The sequence below is a fragment of the Saccopteryx leptura genome, chromosome 2, assembly GCF_036850995.1.
Source record: "Saccopteryx leptura isolate mSacLep1 chromosome 2, mSacLep1_pri_phased_curated, whole genome shotgun sequence".
In the NCBI taxonomy this organism is placed as follows: domain Eukaryota; kingdom Metazoa; phylum Chordata; class Mammalia; order Chiroptera; family Emballonuridae; genus Saccopteryx; species Saccopteryx leptura.
In genome coordinates this window covers 57,409,249-57,432,670 of record NC_089504.1, presented here as the reverse complement: position 1 = coordinate 57,432,670, position 23,422 = coordinate 57,409,249, and the positions used below count along the sequence as shown (strand labels likewise).

The 23,422-nt window shown below is 38.4% G+C and overlaps 1 protein-coding gene and 1 non-coding gene across 2 annotated transcripts in view; one reads left to right on the top strand and one right to left on the bottom strand.

The window, feature by feature from the left end:
* MAMDC2 (MAM domain containing 2) overlaps positions 1-23,422 on the top strand; it is a 201,543-nt gene that overhangs the window by 158,273 nt on the left and 19,848 nt on the right. Inside the window, exons 10-11 of the mRNA XM_066368010.1 lie at positions 13,803-13,896; positions 16,107-16,259. Coding sequence (XP_066224107.1) covers positions 13,803-13,896; positions 16,107-16,259 — 247 coding nt within the window. The remainder of the gene's footprint in view (positions 1-13,802; positions 13,897-16,106; positions 16,260-23,422) is intronic.
* On the bottom strand, positions 17,434-17,509 carry TRNAV-CAC (transfer RNA valine (anticodon CAC)). Its single transcript has one exon. It is a non-coding gene; the product is annotated as a tRNA-Val (tRNA).

The following is a 23,422-nucleotide window of genomic DNA, read 5'->3' as shown; positions in this document are numbered from 1 at the left end:
TGCTTTTTGTGGGTTTTGAAGATTAAATATAGAATCTTCAGGAGGCATGCTGTTACAATTTAGCAACTGTTTTCAGAATATGGCATTGATTCTAAAATGCTGAAGTTTCATATTCATTTGTATGGCCAGAGGCCACTACGCACATGCAGGTTCTCATTGAATTTGGGCAGACGGTAAAGAAACAGAGGAGCCAAAAAATGGTGGGCCATTTCTTTATTAAAGTTTCACAATGGCCTATGAGCAACACACAAGGAAAACATTTTTCTCTTCATTCAGAGCTCACAAAGCCCTGATACATTATCCAGTTCCACAACCAGGAGAACCTTCTCTGGAATCCCCTAGAATCAAAGACCCCATCAGTCTCAGCAGAGCTCACAAAAGCCCCTCAGCTCTGGTTCCCCATCTGCATCCCTTCTCCTCTCTGCACAAACTGGCTTCTTCTTCAGCACTCCACTCTCACTCTACAAAAATGGCTTCTTTCTCTCTTCTCCTTCTCTTCTTTTTTCAAAACTTTCTAGCACAAAAACCTCTCCTCCAGTAAACATTAACAAGAAAATTACCAAGCAGGAAGGTAATTTTCAATTTCACATATCACATAACTGGTGTTGACCGGCACCATTTTTTAACACTAAAAGTGAGCAAACTCAAAAAATACAAATTTTACAAACTCATTTGCCCAACACTGGTGCTGTCCAACCCCCAATGCAAACTATAAGCAAGCAAACATAAAAATCATATTTTAGATTTTCCAAATTCCCAGGTAAATATTAACGCTGTAAAGCATCTGCAGATAAGGGTTACTAAGCCCTATTGTGAGTTATTAAAACAAAATTATCTCGGAGATCCAGAAGATGGTGACAAAGTAGGCAGACATTACAACTCCCACCTCCCAAAACCAAAGTGGATTACAACTTAACTTGAAACAATCATCTTGAAAAACCAACTTTGGACTAAACTAACAGGAATCTATAACCAGGGATCACTTAAGAAACCACACTGAGACTGGTAGGAAGGGTGGAGACGTGAAAAGGGCTGCCCTACCCCTAGGAGAAAGTGGCAGCCTGGAGGGTCTCTCACGGCGGGGTGGGTTGCCTGGAGAGTTGTGGGTCCTCAGCCCCAGGAGTGAAATCTCAGCCTGGAACCCCAAAGACTAGAAGAGACATAGGGACAGTATTTAGATGAAAGAAGAGCTGAGTTACTGTTTCCAAGAGGGAGACAGAACTCTCAGGCATAGGCTCCATATTAAAGGGACCACGCAGAAAACCTCGTTCACAGCCACTTACCTGGGGCTTCAGGAATGGAGAGCGCAGAGAGGGCTGGAGTTGTGAGAGGAGAGTGTAGTCTCGGAGGCACAGGGAGAGACTGTGAGGGACAGCCACCCTAACCCCTGTACTGGGAATGCCCCAAATCTAACATGGCCATTTTTCCTGGGAGATGCATCACCAGCAAAGAGAAGGAATTACTTCGCCCACCAGAGGCTCTCCTACTCCAGTCAGAGCAAAGAGATGCTTGGAAGCAGGGGATGCATTAGGGGCATAGGTTTTGAGTGCTGAGGTCTGGGCTACACCCCCCCCCCACTCTGCTGAGTACCCCCAAAGGGTGGGAGGGCCCAGTGGTGGAGGTGGTGGCAGCCCACAGGGGGCAGAGCCCAGTGAGGCAGCCCATGGTGGTTGGAGCCCGGCAAAGTAGCCCACGCGGAGGCCCACGAGCCCATGTGTCCAGCAGTGCTGGTGTCCAAGCTCCTGAGGAGGCAGCATCGGCAACAAGCCAGCGGACAGACCACACCTCAGGAATAGAGAGGCCACGCCCACTGGCCAAGAGTAGATAAAAGCCATCCTAGGAGTCCAGCTGATATTTAGAATGGCACCTGGCCCAGCAGAGGTAGTCACAAATTCTGGATCGCCTGTTGCTCCAAGAAGGTTGCTAAGGTCCAGTGATAAGCAGTGACCCCCACTGGTTTGTGCCAGGTTCTAGCCAGGGAGATCCAAAGCTGGCACATCCAGCGGCCAGATACAGAGAGCATCAGCTCATGACCTAACAACCCTAGTTAGAGTGGAATCTTTTTTTTTTTTTTTTTTTTTTTCTTTTTCATTTTTCTGAAGCTGGAAACAGGGAGAGACAGTCAGACAGACTCCCGCATGCGCCCGACCGGGATCCACCCGGCACGCCCACCAGGGGCGGTGCTCTGCCCCCCAGGGGGCGATGCTCTGCCCATCCTGGGCGTCGCCATATTGCGACCAGAGCCACTCTAGCGCCTGAGGCAGAGGCCACAGAGCCATGCCCAGCGCCCGGGCCATCTTTGCTCCAATGGAGCCTTGGCTGCGGGAGGGGAAGAGAGAGACAGAGAGGAAAGCGCGGCGGAGGGGTGGAGAAGCAAATGGGCGCTTCTCCTATGTGCCCTGGCCGGGAATCGAACCCGGGTCCTCCGCACGCTAGGCCGACGCTCTACCGCTGAGCCAACCGGCCAGGGCCTAGAGTGGAATCTTAAGGAAGGGCTCCTCACACTTGACCCAGCTAAGGCATAGAAAACACTGACACAAATAGCCAAAAGAGCAGTAGCAGCAGGCAAGTAGCCCACAGTGGATTACAAGCAACAGCTGAGGCCACCCCAAGAAGATCTAGAAACAACACAACTGGAAGCTGGAGGCAGACAACACCAACCCTATATGCAGTTAGCTACACAAACAATACACCAAAGGAGCAGGCTATACACAGACAAAATGGGAAGACAGAGAAATAGAATCCAAATGAATCAACAAAAGACATGCCAGAAAAAGAACTGAGTGAAATGGAAATAATCAAGATACCGGATGCAGAGTTTAAAATGATTCTTAGGATGCTCAACAATGGACAGACATAATGAGCACCTAAATAAAGAGATAGCAAGCATCAAAAAAGACATAGAAATCATAAAAAACAATGAAACAGAAATGACAAATACAATATCAGAAATGAAGACTACACTAGAAGGAATTAAAAGCAGGCTGGGCCCTGGCAGGTTAGCTCAGTGGCAGAGCATCGGCTTGGCATGCGGGAGTCCCAGGTTCCATTCCCAGCCCGGGCACACAGGAGAAGCACCCATCTGCTTCTCCACCCCTCCCCCTCTCCTTCCTCTCTGTCTCTCTCTTCCCCTCCCGCAGCTAAGGCTCCATTGGAGCAAAGCTTGCCTGGGTGCTGAGGATGGCTCTGTGGCCTCTGCCTCAGGCACTAGAATGGCTCTGATTGTGGCAGAGCGACACCCCATCATTCCCTGGTGGGCATGCCGGGTGGATCCCAGTTGGGCGCATGCGGGAGTCTGTCTGACTGCCTCCTCGTTTCGAACTTCAGAGAAAAAAAAAGGCTGGATGAAGCAGAGAATAGAATCAGTGATTTAGAGGACAAGATAAATGAAAGCATGGAAGCAGAACAGCAAAAATTAAAGAGTATCAAAAAGTCTGAGGAAACTCTAAGAGAGCTCTGTGACAACATAGAAACAACATCCACATCATAGGATTTCCTGAAGGGGACGAAAAAGAACAAGGAATAGAAAACCTGATTAAAGAAATCATAGCTGAAAACTTCCCTAAATTGATGAAGGAATAAGTCACACAAGTTCAAGAAGCACAAAGAATCCCATTAAAGAACTCAAAGAGAACTACACCAAGACGGATCGTAATTAAAATACCAAAGTTAAGAGATAAAGAAGGAATACTAAAAGCTGCACGAGAAAAGCAGTCAATCACCTACAAAGGAGCCCCCAGAAGGATGACATCTGACTTTTCAACAGAAACACTTGAGGCCATAAGGGAATGGCAAAAAATATTCAAAGTAATGCAAAACAAGAGCCTACAACCAAGACTTCTTTATCCAGCAAAGCTATTGTTTAAAATTGAAGGAGAAATAAAAAGCTTCCCAGACCAAAAAACAAACAAACAAACAAAAACCTTCAAGGAATTCATTACAACTGAACCAATGCTGCAAGAAATGTTAAGTGGCCTGTTGTAAACTGAACAAAGGGGGAGAAATCTAGAAAAAGTAGAATGTAGATTTTAAAAATAAAATGGCAATAAACAACTACATATCAATAATAACCTTAAATGTAAATGAAATAAATGCTCCAATCAAAAGACATAAGGTAGCTGCATGGATAAGAAAACAGGATCCATACATATGCTGTCTACAAGAGACCCACCTCAAAACAAAAGATACACATAGACTGAAGGGATGGAAAAAAGTATTTCACACAAATGGAAATGAAAAAAAAAAAAGCTGGGGTAGCAATACTTATATCTGACAAAATAGACTTTAAAATAAAGGCTATATTAAGGAAGAAAGAAGGTCACTACATAATGATAAAGGGAGCAATCCAACAGGAAGATATAACCATTATAAATATCTATGTGCCTAATATAGGAGAAGCTAAATATATAAAGCAGATTTTGATGGAAATAAAGGGCAAAATCAACAGCAATACTATGATAGTAGGGGATTTCAATACCCCCATTAACATCACTGGATGGATCCTCAAGAGAGAAAATTAACAAAGAAACAGCAGCCTTAAAGAACACACTAGATCAACTGGATTTAGATCCTTTCACCCTAACGCAGCAGAATATACATTCTATTCAAGTGCTTATGGTACATTCTCTAGGATAGACCACATGTTAGGACACAAAATGAGTCTCAATAAATTTAAGAAGATTGAAATCATATCAAGCATCTTCTCTGATCACAATGGCATGAAACTAGAAATCAACTACAGTAGAAACACTGAAAAAATTTCAAACACTTGGAAACTAAACTGCATGTTATTAAATAATGAATGGGTTAACAATGAGATCAAGGAAGAAATAAAAAATTTTCTTGAAACAAATGAAAATGAACATACAACAACTCATAATTTATGAGACACAGCAAAAGCAGTCCTGAGAAGGAAGTTCATAGCATTACAGGCATACCTTAAGAATCAAGAAAAAGCTCAAATAAACAACCCTGCATCTAAAAGAACTAAAAAAAGAACAGTAAGTAAAGCCCAAAGGAAGTAGAAAGAACGAAATAATGAGGAGCAGAGCAGAAATAAATGATATAGAGGCTAAAAAAAAAAAAAAAAACAATACAGAAGATCAATAAAACCAAGAGCTGGTTTTCTGAAAAGGTAAACAAGATTGTTGAACCTTTAACCAGACTCACCAAGAAAAATGGAGAGAGGGATCAAATAAATAAAATTAGAAATGAAAGTGGAGATGTAACAACTAACACAGCAGAAATTAAAAGGATTGTAAGAAAATACTATGAAGAACCGTATGCCAAAAAATTAGACAACCTAGGTAAAATGGAAAAATTTCTTAAATATATAATTTTTCAAAAATCAGTCTGGAAGAATCAGAAAACCTAAACAGACCACTTACAACAAATGAGGTCAAAACAGTTATCAAAAAACTCCCAAAAAACAAAAGCCCTGGGCCAGATGGCTTTACCGGCAAATTCTACCAAATATTCAAAGAAGAACTAACTCTTATCCTTCTCAAGCTATTTCAAAAAATTTAAGAGGAGGGAAGACTTCCAAGCTCCTTTTATGAGGCAAGCATAATCTTTTGCCATTCCAAAACCAGGCAGAGACACTACAAAGAAGAAAAACTATAGGCCAATATCCCTGATGAGTTTAGATGCTAAAATTCTCAACAAAATATATAGTAGCAAACCAGATCCAGCAATACATAAAAAAAAATCATACATCATGATCAAGTGAGATTTATTCTGAGGAGGCAAGACTGGTATAATATTCACAAATCAATCAAAGTGATTCATCACATAAACAAAAGGAAGAACAAAAATCACATGAAAATATCAATAGATGCAGAAAAAGCACTTGATAAAATCCAGCACCCATTCATGATCAAAACTCTCAGCGAAGTGGGAATACAGGGAACATACCTCAACATGATAAAGGCCATCTATGAGAAACCCACAGCTTACATCATAATCAATCGGCAAAAATTAAAAGCAATCCCCTTAAGATCAGGAACAAGGGAGAGGTGCCCCCTTTCACCACTCTGATTCAACATAGTACTGGAAGTCCTAGCCACAGCAATCAGACAAAAAGAAGAAATAAAAGGCATCCAAATTGGAAAAGAAATAAAACTATCATTATTTGCTGATATGATACTGTACATAGAAAACCCTAAAGTCTCAGTCAAAAAAACTACTGGACCTGATATATCAATTCAGCAATGTGGCAGGTTATAAAATTAATATTCAGAAATCAGAGGCATTTTTATACACTATCAGTGAACTGTCTGAAAGAGAAATTAAGAAAGCAATCCCCTTCACTATTGGAACAAAAATAAATAAAGTACCTAGGAGTAAATTTAACCAAGGAGGTTAAAGACTTATGCTTGGAAAATTATAAAACATTGATAAAAAAAAAAAAAAATCAAGGAAGATACAAACAAGTGGAAACATACCATGTTCATGGATAGGAAGAATAAACATCATTAAAATGTCTATATTACCCAAAGCAATTTATAAATTCAATGCAATCTCTATTAAAATACCAATGGCATACTTCAAACATATAGAACAAATATTCCAAAAATTTATATGGAACCAAAAAAGAACATGAATAGCCTCAAAAATCTTGAAAAAAAAAAGAATAAAGTGGGTGGTATCACACTTCCTGATATCAAGTTATACTACAAGGCCATTGTACTCAAAACAGCTTGGTACTGGCATAAGAACAGGCATATAGATCAATGGAACAGAACAGAGAACCCAGAAATAAACCCACACCTTTATAGACCAGGGGTCGGGAACCTTTTTGGCTGAGAGAGCCATGAGTGCCACATAGTTTAAAATGTAATTCCTGAGAGCCATACAATAACCCATGTACGTTACACATTATCCAATAAAAATTTGGTGTTGTCCTGGAGGACAGCTGTGATTGGCTCCAGCCACCCACAACCATGAACATGTGTGGTAGGAAATGAATGGATTATAATACATGAGAATGTTTTATATTTTTAACGTTATTATTTTTATTAAAGATTTGTCTGTGAGCCAGATGCAGCCACCAAAAGAGCTACATCTGGCTCATGAGCCATAGATTCCTGACCCCTGTTATACAATTGATATTTGACAAAGGAGGTAAGAGCATACAATGGAGTAAAGATGTTTCTTTAACAAATGGTGTTGGGAAAATAGGACAGGTACTTGCAAAAAATGAAACTAGACCACCATTCACAAAAATAAATTCAAAATGGATACAAGACTTAAATGTAAGTCATAAAACCATAATCATTTTGGGAGAAATCATAGGCAGTAAGCTCTCTGACATCTCTCGCAGCAATATATTTGCTAATTTATCTCCACGGAAAAGTGAAATAAAGGACAGGATGAACAAATGGGACTATATCAAATGAAAATGCTTTTGCACAGCTGAAGACAATATGAACAGAATAAAAAGACAAACCACACAATGGGAGAGCATATTTGACAATACGTCTGATAAGAGGTTAATAATCAAAATTTATAAAGAACTTGTAAAACTCAACACCTGGAAGGTAAACAATCCAATCAAAAAATGGGCAAAGGAAATGAATAGACACTTCTCCAAAGAGGACATACAGATGGCCAATAGACAGATAAAAAAATGTTCAACATTACTAATCATTAGAGAAATGCAAATTAAAACCACAATAAGATACAACCTCATACCTGTCAGAATTGTGCTCATTAACAAAACAACACATAATAAGTGCTGGCAAGGTGTAGAGAAAAGGGAACCCTCCTGCACTGCTGGTGGGAATGCAGACTGGTGCAGCCACTGTGGAAAACAGTATGGAGATTCCTCAAAAAATTAAAAATAGAACTAGCTTTTGACCCAGCCATCCCACTTTTAGGAATATATCCTAAGAATACCAAATCACTGATCCAAAAGAATATATGCACTCCCATGTTTATTGCAGCATTGTTCACAATAACCAAGATCTGGAAACAGCCCAAGTGTCTGTCAATGGACGAGTGGATTAAAAAGCAGTGGTACATACACACAATGGAATACTACATGGCCATGAAAAAGAACTCTTACCTTTTTGCGACAACATTAATGGATCTGGAAACTATTATGCTAAGTGAAATAAGCCAGGCAGAGAAAGAAAAATATCATATGACCTCACTCATTTGAGGAATCCAATGAACAATGTGAACTGAGGAGCAGAATAGAGGCATAGGTGGGATCAAAGGGACCAGAGGGAAAGCAGTCAGAGGGAAAGGGGATGAGAGTATGGGATCAGAGATGGGAAAGAGATTAGTGAAATTCTATATACATAACACAGCCTTATAGAGAGCAGGACAGCAAATCCTATAGGCAAAGGGGGAAAGCATTGAGGGAAGGGGGTAATGGGGATATTGAGGGGAACCCGGGGGTGGGGGGAGATATATTCAATAGGACATTTGAATCTATGTAAACACAATAAATTAAAATCAATAATTTTTTAAAAATCATATTTTACAAACTTATTTGACCAACATACCTTTAGCCATGTCTTAATATTTAAATTTTTTATTTGTTTTTCTTTGTGATTTTGTATTATTAAAATTCTATTATGACTTATTGTCAGATAGTTAACTGAACCCAATTGCATTATATAGTAGTATATCCTGCAGTTGTGTCAATAGCATCTTTATGAAAAGTTCTGGAGTTTCACTGACTAGACTATAGTCATTTTGTGAATGATTATTCCACCTACTCTGTAGTTGCCATATCTAAATTTATCTGTGCAAGTGATTTCAAAGGATTTTAACCTCATCAAATGAAAAGTTAAATTTAACCCAGAATCAACCCTCTGGTCAATTTTTCATTTTGATCACTCTTTATAGTAAGAACCAAACTAGATTTGTTTTGTGAGCATAGGTAGTTCATGGTATTGTTGGCATACGATTAAATTGTTCCTTTGTGAAGATAGAAGACCGTTTCTGGAAATTATCATTCATATGCTAATTTAGGTCTAACTGGGGCTATTCAGTTGGTAATGTAGGTGGTAGACTGACCCAACAACTTGGCCAACTACATCCAGCAGGCCATGGAAACTACTTTAAAAAACAGTGAGAAAAAAATACAGTGAAAAAACAGTTATATAGCCAATGTTTAGTTGTTTAATACAGACAATCCTTCTTAATTACACATCAGAGGTTTGTGGTTGTATGTTCCACAGGGCCCTCCAAAGCTTGATTTCCTCCCTCCGTCAGCAGAATCCTATTCTCTGTGTTTGGTATCACTTTAACTATGAGACTTCATCAAGTTAAAATCAGTAACCCTCATTCTTTTAAAAATCCAAACTGACTTTTTTGGGAAAATAAGTTCCTGATATATCTGTTTTCTCTACTTTTTCATTCTTATGTGCTTTAACCAGGAACTTTTATAGACTTTTACTGATCTAGGGCAGTCTAGCCCTTCTGACTAACACAGTCTTGTGGTTGGGTTTCTATACAAACCCTCTCTCCACCCCTCTGCTTTACCCAAACCCCCAAAAAATCTTTAGAAAAAAGTTAAAATGATATAATCTGAAGAAATTTGGCTCAGTTACTTTTTAGGATTATGTTGTTTTGAAGGGGTAGGTCACTCTTTTTCAAAAGGGAGAAAGATGAAAACAAAGATATTCTATTGCCCATAGACAATATGCAGTTTTCTGAAGCAGGAAATGGAAGCAGTAGAGTCCTGATGATCTCAGGGATGATTATCAGGGATGATGATCAGGTCAAGTGTTAGTGCAATGCTCTTGCTTTTCATTCCTATGACTTTTGTTGCCAAGACTTGAGGATATTTTATTCCTTCTTTGAACTACCACCCAGTGATGTCCAGCAGATAAAACTTAGTCTAGTTCAGTTTTTAATTTTTTTTTCAGTTTTTAATTTTTACTTTGTGTGTGTGTGTGTGTGTGTGTGTGTGTGTGTGTGTGTGTGTGTGTGAGAGAGAGAGAGAGAGAGAGAGAAAGAGAGAGAGATTGATCCACTTATTTATGCATTTCTCGGTTGTTTCTTGTATGTGCGCAAACTGGGAATTGAACCTGCAACCTTGGTATATCTGGATAACATTCTAACCAGCTGAGCTTTCCAGCCAGGGCCAATCTAGTCTGCTTTTAAAACAGAAACAACTGTCCGGTTCTGACACGGGAGGATAAATAAGTTGAAACTGTTAGTGAATCCAAAGAGATAACAGATCTGAAAGTGCCCAGCACAGGGAGGATACAGAGTAGGAATTTAGTAAGTGGGATTTTATAATCCACTTAGCAATTTTCTACCACTTTTGATTAGTGATTCTCATCCAGAGGAGGTTTTTCCCCAAGGGGTATTTGTCAACGTCTGGAGATATTTCTTATTGTCATCACTTGGAAGTGATATTGGCTTCTAGTGTGCAGAGACCAGGGTTGCTACTTAACAGTCTACAATTCATAGAGGAATCCCCTACAACAAAGAATTATCTGGGCCAAATTATCAAAAGTGCTGAGATTGGAACACCCTATTGTAGATGAGTGAACATGTACAATGTCTGCTTTTAGAATAATAAAAAGTAACTTAAGTAATATTATTGGTCCTTACTTAACTATATTGAAAAGTATTTGCAAATATATTTCTGTAGCTCTCCATTCATTGCCTGTTTGTTTCCAAAGTTAGTCTAGGTAAGATTTCTCAACACTGAATCTTCTCTATCAAACAAAAATGTTAAAGTGTCCCTCCTACCTAAATAAAGAAACCTTTAGTATACTAAATCAAATTGATTTACACAAATCTAATTTGACCCTTTTAAGAGATTTGCATAAAATCAGCAACATCTGTCTACAGGATATCATTTTCCTTTGTCTCTCTTCTTCTCTCTCAAGTAGATATTAATATACACTCAAGTTGCCTAGGGTTTTTTCTCCAGTCTTTAGACATATCCCACTTGCTTTCAAATACTGCCTAAAAAAAGATCTGTAAATAAACAAGAAGTTAATTCCTTAAGAATTTAGACTATGGCCAACTCCATTCTTGTCACATTCTTAACTGGACCCAGGGACAGAGTTCTTAAGAACAGACCAAGATGTTTGGCTTTCCCTTTGTCTTGCGTCAACCAGGCCCCATCATCAGCTTTGCTATGTCACGAACTACCCTAAAAAAACCTCTCCACCTCAAGTGGCCCTCACCGTGTAAGATGGTAGCACAAGAATAGGAACTGACATTATCAACAATATTAATAGCAGGGTGGAAAATCCAATGTGTTAAAACAAACAAGCTGATCTTGTCATGTTTCTTTTGCATGTTGGAATGCTGATAGACAGCTGCCAGACAGATTTGAGGTTGGAGGTCATAGTTTGAATCTAGTCCATAGCTGACTGACTATGGATCTTTTGTCAGACAGAACAGCATGTGGTATGGCTAGTAATCTATGTGTGGAAAGAGTTCTAAGATAAGAACAACCTTCTGGCCTACAGTTTTACAGAACATTTTTAGCATTTCACTTAACTCACTGGGACAGGTCAGGTCACAGCTTGTTTGGAATATCCAAAAGGAGCCGGGAGGTTCTATCCAATGGAACTTTCTGCAGTGAGGAAATGTTTTGTATCTGCTGTGTCCAATTCAGTTGGCCACTAGCACTATGTGGCTACTGAGCACTTGACATGTGACTAGTGCGACTGAAGAAATCCACTTTTAATTTGACTTAATTGTAAGTTAAATAGACACATGTCCTAGTGACTGTTCTTATAAACAATGCCAATCTAGGAAACACGAATTTATTATTCCACAACTCAATTGTAGCTATCCTGATTCTTTTTTCTTTCTTAAAAAATTATAACAATAACAAAATTGTAGAATGTTTAGAAAATAAGGGGAAATTCTGTTTACTACCCCTAATTTCATGAGCCTAACATAATTGCTATGAATTAGGTCAATTTTCATGGTTTCTTTCTATGTATTTTTAGATGAGTTAGATATTTTATCTTATTTGATTTATTATAACCAGCTTTTTCTACGTAATGCTATATGAAGAATATATTTCTGTATTACTAAATAATATTTACAAGCTATCAGAGCTAATGATTGCCTATTTCTTAGACTGTGGAAGTACAGTTTATTTCCTCTATTTTTGAAATTTTGGCATTGTTTCATTTGTTTGGTTCTATGGCCATTTTAGAATAAAGCCATAGTAAATATTTATATATGAAGGCGTGTTATTTTTCTTCTCATTAATACATTTGCACACCAAATGTTTGACTCTTATTCAGGTAAAGATGAATCATTTCACTACCACAGACTCATTTTGAAAAACTTTTTGTCATTGTTCTTGTGAAAAATAGACTTTAACGCCTCTAAAAGGATAGGAAGCCAAGACTGTTCTCTCTGCAGCTTAATTGAATAAATTTTGAAACAAATTTCTATTCCTTCCTATATAACAATAAAAACTCCTAATAAAATATAACTGCATTCAATGTTAATGACATAAACTTTTGCTTTGAAAATAAGTTCCCAGGCATAAATCCTGAAAGTAAAATATTTCACACGTTCAGATAATTTCCAGAATCTATAGAATCTCTAAAGATGAGAAAATAACAGGGTTAAAAATTTATTATTTTTTTTATTTTATTTTTTCCTTGTGAATTTCTATGGTTATATATTGTCACATCTCCAAACTATCCTTTTTATGCCTTAAAGCAGTATACAGTCCAAATAAGCTTTCACACATCTTACAATTAGTAATTGTGCTAAAGATCTTGGCTAAGACATTTTATATTTTTGCATACTAGTTAACTGTTACCTGACTTTCCTAAATAAATTCTATAGTTTGATGTTTCTTATCATTAAAAGACAAATGGGTCCTACTGATAACACAGATGAATTTAAGACATAATACACTGAACATTAGAACCTAAAAAATCAAAAGTTCTTGGTTTCAGCTTCGGTTCTATCTCTGCCTTTGTTTGAGTTAAGATCTGCATTTGAATGATTATGTATCAAATGACTTTGTTCTAATTACTCATTAGGTTGTACCTGCAAAGCAGCTTTGTAAACCGCACAGTACAGTGGAAATCTAAATGGTTTGAAAAGTATTCTTTGCTCATCCTATATATATATGAAAAGTAGACTTTAAAATTGGCCTAATGAGAACAAATCCAAGATTTTTTTCTCTCTTACAGAATGAATTTAATAATTTATGGAATAGATTTGTTTTTCTGTAATATACAAAAGCAAAAAATGTTTGGTCTGATAAAACAACTGTGTTAAGTAAGGGCCTTTATTAGCGATACTTTCCCAGGGACAAAGGTTTTTTTGTTGTTATTTTTGTAATGGAACATAAGTCTCCAGATGGCAAATTACTGGGACTTTGTTCACAATATGAATGAAGCACAGTGCCAGAAAGTCATTTCCAAAAAATCAACAGTGTTTGTACTGGAATTGTTTTTTAAAATGCTTGGAATACCATCAACTCTGTATGCACTTGGTGGATTATCTGGGGAAAATATTTAAAACTTGATTGATCTCCTTTGCCACCCAGTTAAGCTCTTGCTTTCCCCGCTCAATTCTTTAAAGAACACCAACTAATTTCAGCATTGGAATACACAATATATAATTATGAGCTTCACTCTACTTTGAAAACTAATATAGAGTAATTCCAAGGTCATATATAAATGGTTCCCCATTACTCATGCCACTGTGATCTGTTGTTTACCTGGACAAAGAGGTGTCTGTCTTTTGTTTATGCACACCTCTTATGCTAAGTAAATCCCAGATTGCAAGAGTTTCCCATTTTCAGTGAACAGAATTCATAGTTTTAGTTTTCTGAATTGCAGGTGGTTTTCATGAGCCTATGCAAAAGTTTTTGGGACTGTGGACTTGTTGCCCTGGATGACATTACAATGGAATTGGGAAGCTGCTGGTCTCCAGGTAAGACAGCCATCATTTCAGCTCTCTTTGCCTCCCTGGCCTATATATGACCTTTCTTGTTTCTCTAAGAACTTATGACATGAATTTAATCTGTGCTAGTCTATCCTTTGCTTTTCTCTGTGCCTTTCTACAGAGCTATGTATCTTGTACTTGATCCCTGTATCCTCGTCTGTAACAGAGGTAGTAATACCTACCTACATATTGGGGATAAAACATAGAAGTTTTCTAACATAGAATATGGCACAAAACAGTGCTTTAAAAACAAATTCCTCATGCCTTCCCTGTGGCAACACTGTGGATAAAGTGTCGACCTGAAATGCTGAGGTTGCCAGTTTGGAACCCTGGGCTTGCCTGGTCAAGGCACATATGGGAGTTGATGCTTCCTGCTTTCTCTCTCTCTCTTCTCTAAAAGGAATAAAGTCTTAAAAAAATTCTTAAAAAAAATAAAAACAAATTCCTCCTATTAATATTACTATTGATATTTTTATTATTGTCTTACACAAATACAGATTTTCAAGCAATATTAATGAAAATTGTTATGACACAAGTAATATACTAAGTATATGTAATTTTTAAATGATGATAAAATAAATATTTCTAGTAAATTAAATGATAGTAAAACAATGGACCAAGCATTGATGATAGTGCAAACTACAGGTGGTGACTATGTTTTGGACATTATATGTAACAAGAAAAAGGATGGATACCTCAACCCAGATCATTGGTCTATATCTACTAATTACCACTGCATGCTAATTGGGTATCCATTTCTTTAACAAACAAGCAAATTGTGGTATTCATCTGGCACTGGAGAATAATCTCCATGTTTATTTAATTACATGACAATTTGTTTTTAGTCCCTTGACTTGCAAGGCACTGCAAGGACAAGACAAAAAAGAAAAAGATAAAAAATCTGTAAACTCATGGCATAGAAAAGAGAATGAGGCTTCATTAGCTTGTAGTGTATGTAAAATAAAATGAAGTAAAATAATTATCATGCAATAGATATGAAATATATATTTATTAAAGAAACCAGCTAGAATCTGAATGTAGAAGATGCATCCAGGTTCAGCCAAAGAAGCCTCCAGTAAGTGGGGAGGCAGCACCATTCTAATAATAATGATCATTAATGTTATTGAAGGTAGCAATTTGTTTTTAGAAATGGAAAATAAGGCTTCAAGTAGTAAAACACCAAATTTTAGTATTAATCTAGAAAGAACCCCATGTCCTAAAAAACTTAACATACATTATTACATTTAATCCTCATAACCCCGTGAGGTAGATAATTAATATCCCCACATTACAGATAAGAATGCTGGTGCACAGAAAAATCGAGTAATCTGTCTACACAAATTAAGCTGTGGCTCCAGAAGCAACATTTAGTTCTCTCACATTCTTCTTCTCCTCCAAAGCAACTGTAGAGTTCTTCTGAGGACTCCCTTCACTTGTCCTGGATTTCTGAAGATAGCTCCTACACTATGCATTGTATTATTTTCTCTATTTCCATAAAGGCCCTATACCTCCAGTTTTCAGAGCTTTGTAAACTTAGACACATGAATAAATTCAAACCATAGAAAGTTTCTTTTTCAAAGTAGCCCAATCCTTTTGGATCTAGATTTCTGCTTGTTCTCTGCCTCTAATGGCAGACCGCATGGTGTAGTCCAGGCTCTAACTGGAGGCAGGAGTTAGTGGGCTGCCAGTGTGGTGGACTCTCTTAATCTGCATGGCATATGGCTAGACAATACCCAGACATACAGAGGGGGCTATCAGAGAGCCATGGAAGCCCTGGCTCAGCGGTAGAGCATTGGCCTGGTGTGTGGAAGTCCCAGGTTCAATTCTCGGTCAGGGTACAAAGAAGAAGCAACCATCTACTCCATCTGCTCCTTCTACCTCTGCACACACCCCTTCTCCTCCCCTCTTCTTTTCCCCTCCCACAGCCATGGCTCCCAGACACTGAGGATGGCTCCATGGCCTTGCCTCAGGCACTAAAATAGCTTGGTTGCTGAGCAATGGTGCAGTGTCCCCAAATAAGCAGAGCATCCCCTGATAGGGGGCTTGCCAGTAAATCCTGGTCAAAGCACATGCAGTAGTCTGTCTCTCTACCTTCCCACCTCTATTTAATAAAAAGAGAGAAAGAGAGAGAGAGAACCATGGAATACATATTCATTGAAAGTGCCTCAGTAATTGCAACACCTGCTATTTCCTTGCAGAGAAGCTTCTATCTCCACCTGGAGAATGTACTTTCGAACAAGATGAATGTGCATTTACTCAGGAGAGAAGAAACCGGAGCAGCTGGCATAGGAGGAGAGGAGAAACTCCCACCTCCTACACAGGACCAAAGGGAGATCACACTACTGGGGTAGGTGAGTTATGCTGCATTGTGCCGTTTCCTAAGAACACCTAAAATAGCATTTTAGGGGTAGTTACTGCATTTTGAAATGTGCACATTTCTGTCTTGTGTCTAGAATGTACTACAAATGTGATTCTACATACATGGGAGAGATAATTCAGTATGTGCATTTAAAGCTGTTCTTTCCACTTATTATGTATCTTGTAGCAAATAGAAATTAAATGGGCTTATAAAAATATACACATAAAGATAAGTTAATTAGAAGTAGGTTAAAAAAAGAAAGAAGGACAGTGACAAAAGTGGGGCGAGGGGATGGTGATCTAACCTGGAGCCAGGACTGACGCCCAGTGTAGACAATGGACTGGCAGACAGGCTCCACCCTTTCTAACAGCTGAAACAAGATAGAAAGCTCATCTGTTCATGCCCTTAAGGATTTCAATCCTTTGCAATTTTTTATTTTTTAATTGAAAGAGAAAGTCTTAGAAAATCACAGAGGTAGAAAGAAGTGAGTGATAGAAGAAATGGGCTCAGAAAACAAATTGCAGCAAAAGAAGTCCCTTGGCTCTTAGGGAAGGGGGAGAGAGTGAGAGACGGAGAGCGCCTTTGTAATTTCTTGAGATGCTTACTAACTAACATATAGTTGATTTAGGCAAATGTTTTATGTATATTAGAAAATAATTTTGTTGTTGCGTGTAGTGATCTATATACATGTTGATTTAGTCTGCTCATAATCATGTTTATATTTTCTATATTTTCACTGATTTTTAAAATCTGTTCAGTTGAGAGATATATTAGTGTCCCATTATTATTGTGAATTCATTTGTTTCTCCTTGTAGTTCCATCAATTCTTGTTTGTGTATACTATTTTTTTTTTTTAGGGGGGCGACTTTTATTTTATTTTTTTGTATTTTTTGAAGTTGGAAACGGGGAGGCAGTCAGACAGACTCGTGCATGCGCCCAACTGGGATCCACCCAGCACGCCCACCAGGGGGCGATGCTCTGCCCCTCTGGGGCATTGCTCTGTTGCAACCAGAGCCATTCTAGCCCCTGAGGCAGAAGCCATGGAACCATCCTTAGCGCCTGGGCAAACCTTGCTCCAATGGAGCCTTGGCTGTGGGAGGGGAAGAGAGAGACAGAGAGGAAGGAGAGAGGGAAGGGTGAAGAAGTAGATGGGCACTTCTCCTGTGTGCCCTGGCCGGGAATCGAACCCGGGACTCCTGCACGTGAGGCCAACGCTCTACCACTGACCCAACCGGCCAGGGCCTGTGTATACTATTTTAGACCTATGTTAATCAGCATATACAAATTTATAATCATTATACCTTCCTGGTGAATAAGCCATTTTATTATTATGAAATGTCCCCTTATCTCTAGTAATGCTTTTTATTTTATAATCTACATTGCCTGACACTAGCATTGCTTCCCCAGCTCTGTGTTATTAGTGTTTGTTTCTTTCTTCATCCTTTAACTGTCAAACTTTTTGTATGCTATTTTTAGGATGGCTCTTGCATGTGACAACAATTGAGTTTTATATTTTATTCAGTCCCACAATATTGTCTTTTAATTAAGGTATTTGGATCATTAATATTTAATGTAATTACTGATACTGACTTATATTTACTTTCTTATTATTCTAATTTCTCCTCTACTAGCCTATTTTTATAGTATTTACTGGTCTTATTCTTTTAAAGGTTACTATTATATATTATTTGTCTTTCATTTTATTTCGACATTTTTTAAACCCCAGAAAATATTACTGGGTTGGTGTTTTTTTATATTTATTCACATATTTCCCCCATTTATTTCTTTCTGCATTTCCATGTTAAATGTTTTTCTTCTGCCAGAAGTATAAATATTTTCTTCTGCATCTAGTTTTTGTTTTATTGTTGGTTTTGGGTTGATTTGCAGGTTTTGTGGGGGTTTTTTGGTGCAAATCTGCTAATGATGAGTTCTGTTCATTTTTGTTTGGGAATGTATTTTTCTTCTGCATTTGAAGGGTATTATTGCTGAGAATAGAATTCTAATTCATCATCAAATTTTTTAATAAGACATTTTAAAGTATCATTCAGTTGTCTTCTGGCTTCCATCATTTCTATTGATTCAGTTGTCTCAGTTTCTTTTTGAAAAGTGTACTTACATTCTCTGGATGTTTTTCATATTTTCTCTTTATGTTTGTTTGGTCCTTAGCGTTTTAGAATGACATAAATATGTGTAGTTTTCTTTATATTTATTCTGTTTGGGGTTCATTAAATATCCTTAATTTTTAGGTTGAGGTCTTTCATCAGTTTTCAAAAGTCTTTGACCTTTATCTTATCAAATATTGCTTCTGCCTTATTCTATCTACTCTCTTCCTGTGATTTCAATTATACACACATTAGAAGGTTTCATTTTGTATTATAAATCTTTTTTTTTTATTTTATTTATTCATTTTAGAGAGGAGAGAGAAATGGAGAGAGAGAGAGACAGAGAGGGAGAGAGAGAGGAGAGAGAGACAGAGAGAGAAGGTGGGGAGGAGCTGGAAGCATCAACTCCCATATGTGCCTTGACCAGGCAAGCCCAGGGTTTCGAACCGGCAACCTCAGCATTTCCAGGTCGACACTTTATCCACTGCGCCACCACAGGTCAGGCTTTTTTTTTTTATAAATCTTTTTTTTTTATTTTATTTATTCATTTTAGAGAGGAGAGAGAAATGGAGAGAGAGAGACAGAGAGGGAGAGAGAGAGGAGAGAGAGACAGAGAGTCATTTTGTATTATATATTCTTTATGCTCTGTTATAAATATTTTATTTCTCTTTACTCTCTATTCTTTATCTTGGATATTTTCTAATAACCTACTTTTTTAGTTTGAAAATCTTTTTTTTTTCTTACAGAGACAGAAAGTCAGAGAGAGGGATAGACAGGGACAGACAGACAGGAACAAGAGATGAGAAGCATCAATCATTAGTTTTTCATTGCGCATTGCGACACCTTAGTTGTTCATTGATTGCTTTCTCATATGTGCCCTGACCATGGGGCTACAGCAGACTGAGTAACCCCTTGCTCGAGCCAGTGATCTTGGGTCCAAGCTGGTGAGCTTTGCTCAAACCAGATGAGCCCGCACTCAAGCTGGTGACCTCAGGGTCTTGAACCTGGGTCCTCCATATCCCAGTCCGACGTTATATCCACTGCACCACCACCTTGTCAGGCCTTCTCTCTTTTTTTATTGATGTGTTTGGTTAAATGTTTGTCAAACTTGTTTATCTTTACAAAGAACCAGCTCTTGGTTTTATTGATCTTTTGCATTGTTCTTTTATTTTGTATTGTATTTCTACTGATTTTATTATTTTCTTCCTTCTACTCACTTTGGGTTTTGTTTTTTATTCTATTTCAAGTACCTTTAAGTGTAAAGTTAGATTGTTTAGTAGAGATTTTTCTTGCTTCTTGAGATAGACCTGTAATGCTACGAATTTCCTTCTTAGAACGGTTTTTGCTGTGCCTCATAGATTATGGGTTGTTGTGTTCTCATTTTCATTTGTTTCAAGGTATCTTTTGATTTCTTCCTTGATATTATTGTTAACCTATTTAGTTATTGTTTAGTAACATGTTATTTATCCATCATGTCTTTGTGTGTTTTACAGGGTTTTTTTCTTGTGATTGATTTTTATTTTTATACCATTAAGGTGATAGAAGATGCTTGATATAATTTCAGTCTTCTTAAATTTATTGACTCTTGTTTTATATACTAACATATGGTCCATCCTAGAAAATGGTCCATGTACACTTGAAAAGAATGTATGTTCTTATACTTTGGGATAAAATGCTCCGAACATATCAATTAAATCTACCTGATCTAGTGTGTCATATAAAGCCACCATTTCCTTTTTCTGTCTAGAATATCTATCCATGTATGTCAATGGGGTGTTCAAATCCCCTACTATGTCTGTATTTCTGTCAATCTTTCCCTGTATGTCTATCAAGTTTGGCTTTTCATGTTTAGGTGTTCCTATGTTGTGTGCATAAATGTTTACAGGGGTTATATCCTCTTTTTGGATTGCTCCCTTTATCATATGTTGTATCCTTTTTTGTCTTTTATTATAGCCTTTGTTTTAAAGTCTATTTTGTCAGATATAAGTATTGCTGTTCCAGCTTTTTCCCCATTTTATTTACATGAAATAACATTTTCCATCTCTTTTAATCTGTGGGTATCTTTTTTTCTGAGGTAGGTCTCTTATAGACAGCATATATATGGGTCATGTTTGGTTTTTTATTCATTCAGTTACCCTATGTCTTTTGATTGGAACATTTAAACCATTTACATGAATTATTGATAGATATTATTGATAGATATATATTTACTGCCATTTTATTCTTTTAGCTATGTTCTTCTATTGTGTTTCTTCTTCTTTTTCTTCTTCTTCTTCTTCTTCTTCTTCTTCTTCTTCTTCCTTCTTGTTCTTGTTCTTCTTCCTTCTTCTTGTTCTTCTTCTTTCTTCTTCTTTTTTCTTCTCTCTTCTTTCTTCCAGTCCCTTTGACATTTCTTGTAATAGTGGTTTAATGGTAACAAACTCCTTTAGCTTTTTCTTGTCTGGAAAGCTTTTTATTTCTCTTTCAACTTAAAGGGGAAAAAATAAGTAATAGCCTTGCTGGGTAAAGTAGTCTTGATTGTAGGTCCTTGTTTTTCATCACTTTAAATATTTCATGCCAGTCCCTTCTGGACTGAAATGTTCCTGTTGCAAAATCAGTCTGATGAGAGTTCCCTTATAGGTAACTGTATTTCTCTTGTTGTTTTTAAGATTATTTCTTTGTCTTTAACATTTGCCATTTTAATTATGATGTATCTTGGTGTGTGCCTTTTTCAGTCCATCTTACTCTGCCTCTCTGTGGGATAACACAGGCGCCCACTCCCGGGGCTTTCAAAGGAATCTCTTGCCCACTATTTGCGTGCGCCAACCAGGAGATTGGGGAAAAATGGCTGCCCCACTTGTCTTTCTTTGTCTGGGTTTGGTGCGAGTGTTAGCTTGTATTGACTGGGTTGCCACAGGCACAGTTTTTCCTCGACTTCGATCTTCATGCCACAGCCTGGTTTGGCCGTTTGTGCCATGGCCTGGATCTATTCACCCCCTTTGCCCGCCTTAGTTTCTATATTCTCAGTTCCCAGTGAAAGCAGCCCTATTTAAGTTAGTGAGGAAGGCAGAGCATTTCTTACTCCCTATTTTCTTCGGGGTTTGATTATATATTTAGCCAATTTTTTGCTCGACCATACCTTCGGGTGTATTGCAAAACATCTGGAGGCTCCAAGGATAGTTTTTCTGTTTCTGGTTGAAGATCTTGTTGAGTTTTGGGGGAGATTTATCGGTATCGCTTCCTACCGCACCATTACTCTCTCAGTCCATCTTGTTTGAGACTTTCTACATTTTCTAAGACTCGAGTATCTTTTTTCTTCACCATGTTAGGGAATTTTTGTTACTTTCCTTTTATTTCTCTCTTTTTTTTTAAGTGAGAGTAGGGGAGATACAGAGATAGACTCCCACATGTGCCCCGACTGGGATTACCCAGCAACCCCCATCTGGGGCCGATGCTCTGCCCATCTGGGGCCACTCGCAACTGAGCTATTTTTAGCATCTGAGGTGGAGGCTTCACAAAACCATCCACAGTACCCAGGGTTGGCATGCTTAAATCAATCGAGCCATGGCTACAGATGAGGAAGAGAGAGAGAGAGAGAAAGAGAAGAGGGATGGGGGGGGAGAAGATGGGCACCTCTCTTGTGTGTCCTGACCAGGAATCAAACCCAGGAGTTCCACACCCTCTACCACAGAGCCAACCAGCCAGGGCCTTGGAAGTTTTCAATCATCATTTCTTCAAATAGTTTCTCTATCCCTTGCTCACCTTCTTCTCCTGATGCAGACAACTTCATGTTGTCCCTAATGTCCCTTAAACTATCCTCATTCTTTCTAATTCTTTTTTCTTTTTGCTGCTCTAATTGGGTTTTAATTTTTTTACTTTGTTTTTCAAATCACATATTCAATCCTCTGCTTCATCCAATGTACTGTTTATTCCTTGCAGTTTATTCTTTATGTCATATACTGTATTCTTCATTTCTGACTAGCCCTTTTTTATGGTTCTTATGTCCTTTTTCATGCTGTTATAGTTCTCACTATGTTCTTTGAACATCTTTATAACCATACTTTGAACTCTATATCTGATAAATTGCTTCCATTTCATCTAGATCTTTTTCTGGATATTTTCCTGGTTTTTTATTTGAGGCATGTTTCTCTGTCTCCCTATTTTGGCCACCTCTTTGTGTTTGTTTCTACATATTTGACAGATCTCTGTGACTCCCAATCTTTCTGAAGTGGCCTTATATATTTGGTGCCCTGGGGGTCCAGAGGTGCAATCTCCTTGATCACCTGTGCAGGGTGCTCTAGGAATGTCTCTTGTGTAGACTATATGGGCCTTCTTGTTATAATTGAGGCTTGATTACTAATAGTCCATTCATGCATGGGATTGACCCCATACTGGCTGACTGTGAGGCTTAACCCCAACCACACATGCAAGCTGCTATGTGGGTGTTGACCCCATGAAGAAGAATTTGCCTCAGCAGGGTTTGGTGCCTGCCAAGATCTCCCTTTGGATATGCTGCTTGTGAAGTTCACTGATCCTGCTCAGATGTTGTCTGAAGCTGGCCACTGGGTGTGTTAATTCTGGGCCCCGTGGGAGGAACTCTGGTACAGGCCAATATAAGGTGCTGCCAGTGACTGGCCCTCAGCAACCTATTTGGAACTTGGGAACAGTTTGTTGCTACCTCTGCTGGGCCTGCCTAGGTGCAAGAAGGACCAAGCTGCACACCAAGGCTGGCTTTTACCAGCACTGAGGTCAGGAGCAAGTCAGCAAAAGTCCCAAAGCACCCTGAGATCCACTAGCACAGATACTGAAAGAGCCTCTGGCTATACTCTATAGCAGGGGTTGGGAAACCTATGGCTCACGAGACAGATGTGGCTTTTTTGATGGCTGCATCTGGCTCGCAGACAAATCTTTAATAAGAAAAAATAATGTTAAAAATATAAAACATAGACCCTGGCCGGTTGGCTCAGTGGTAGAGCGTCAGCCTGGCGTGCGGAAGTCCCGGGTTCAATTCCCGGCCAGGGCACACAGGAGAAGCGCCCATCTGCTTCTCCACCCCTCCCCCTCTCCTTCCTCT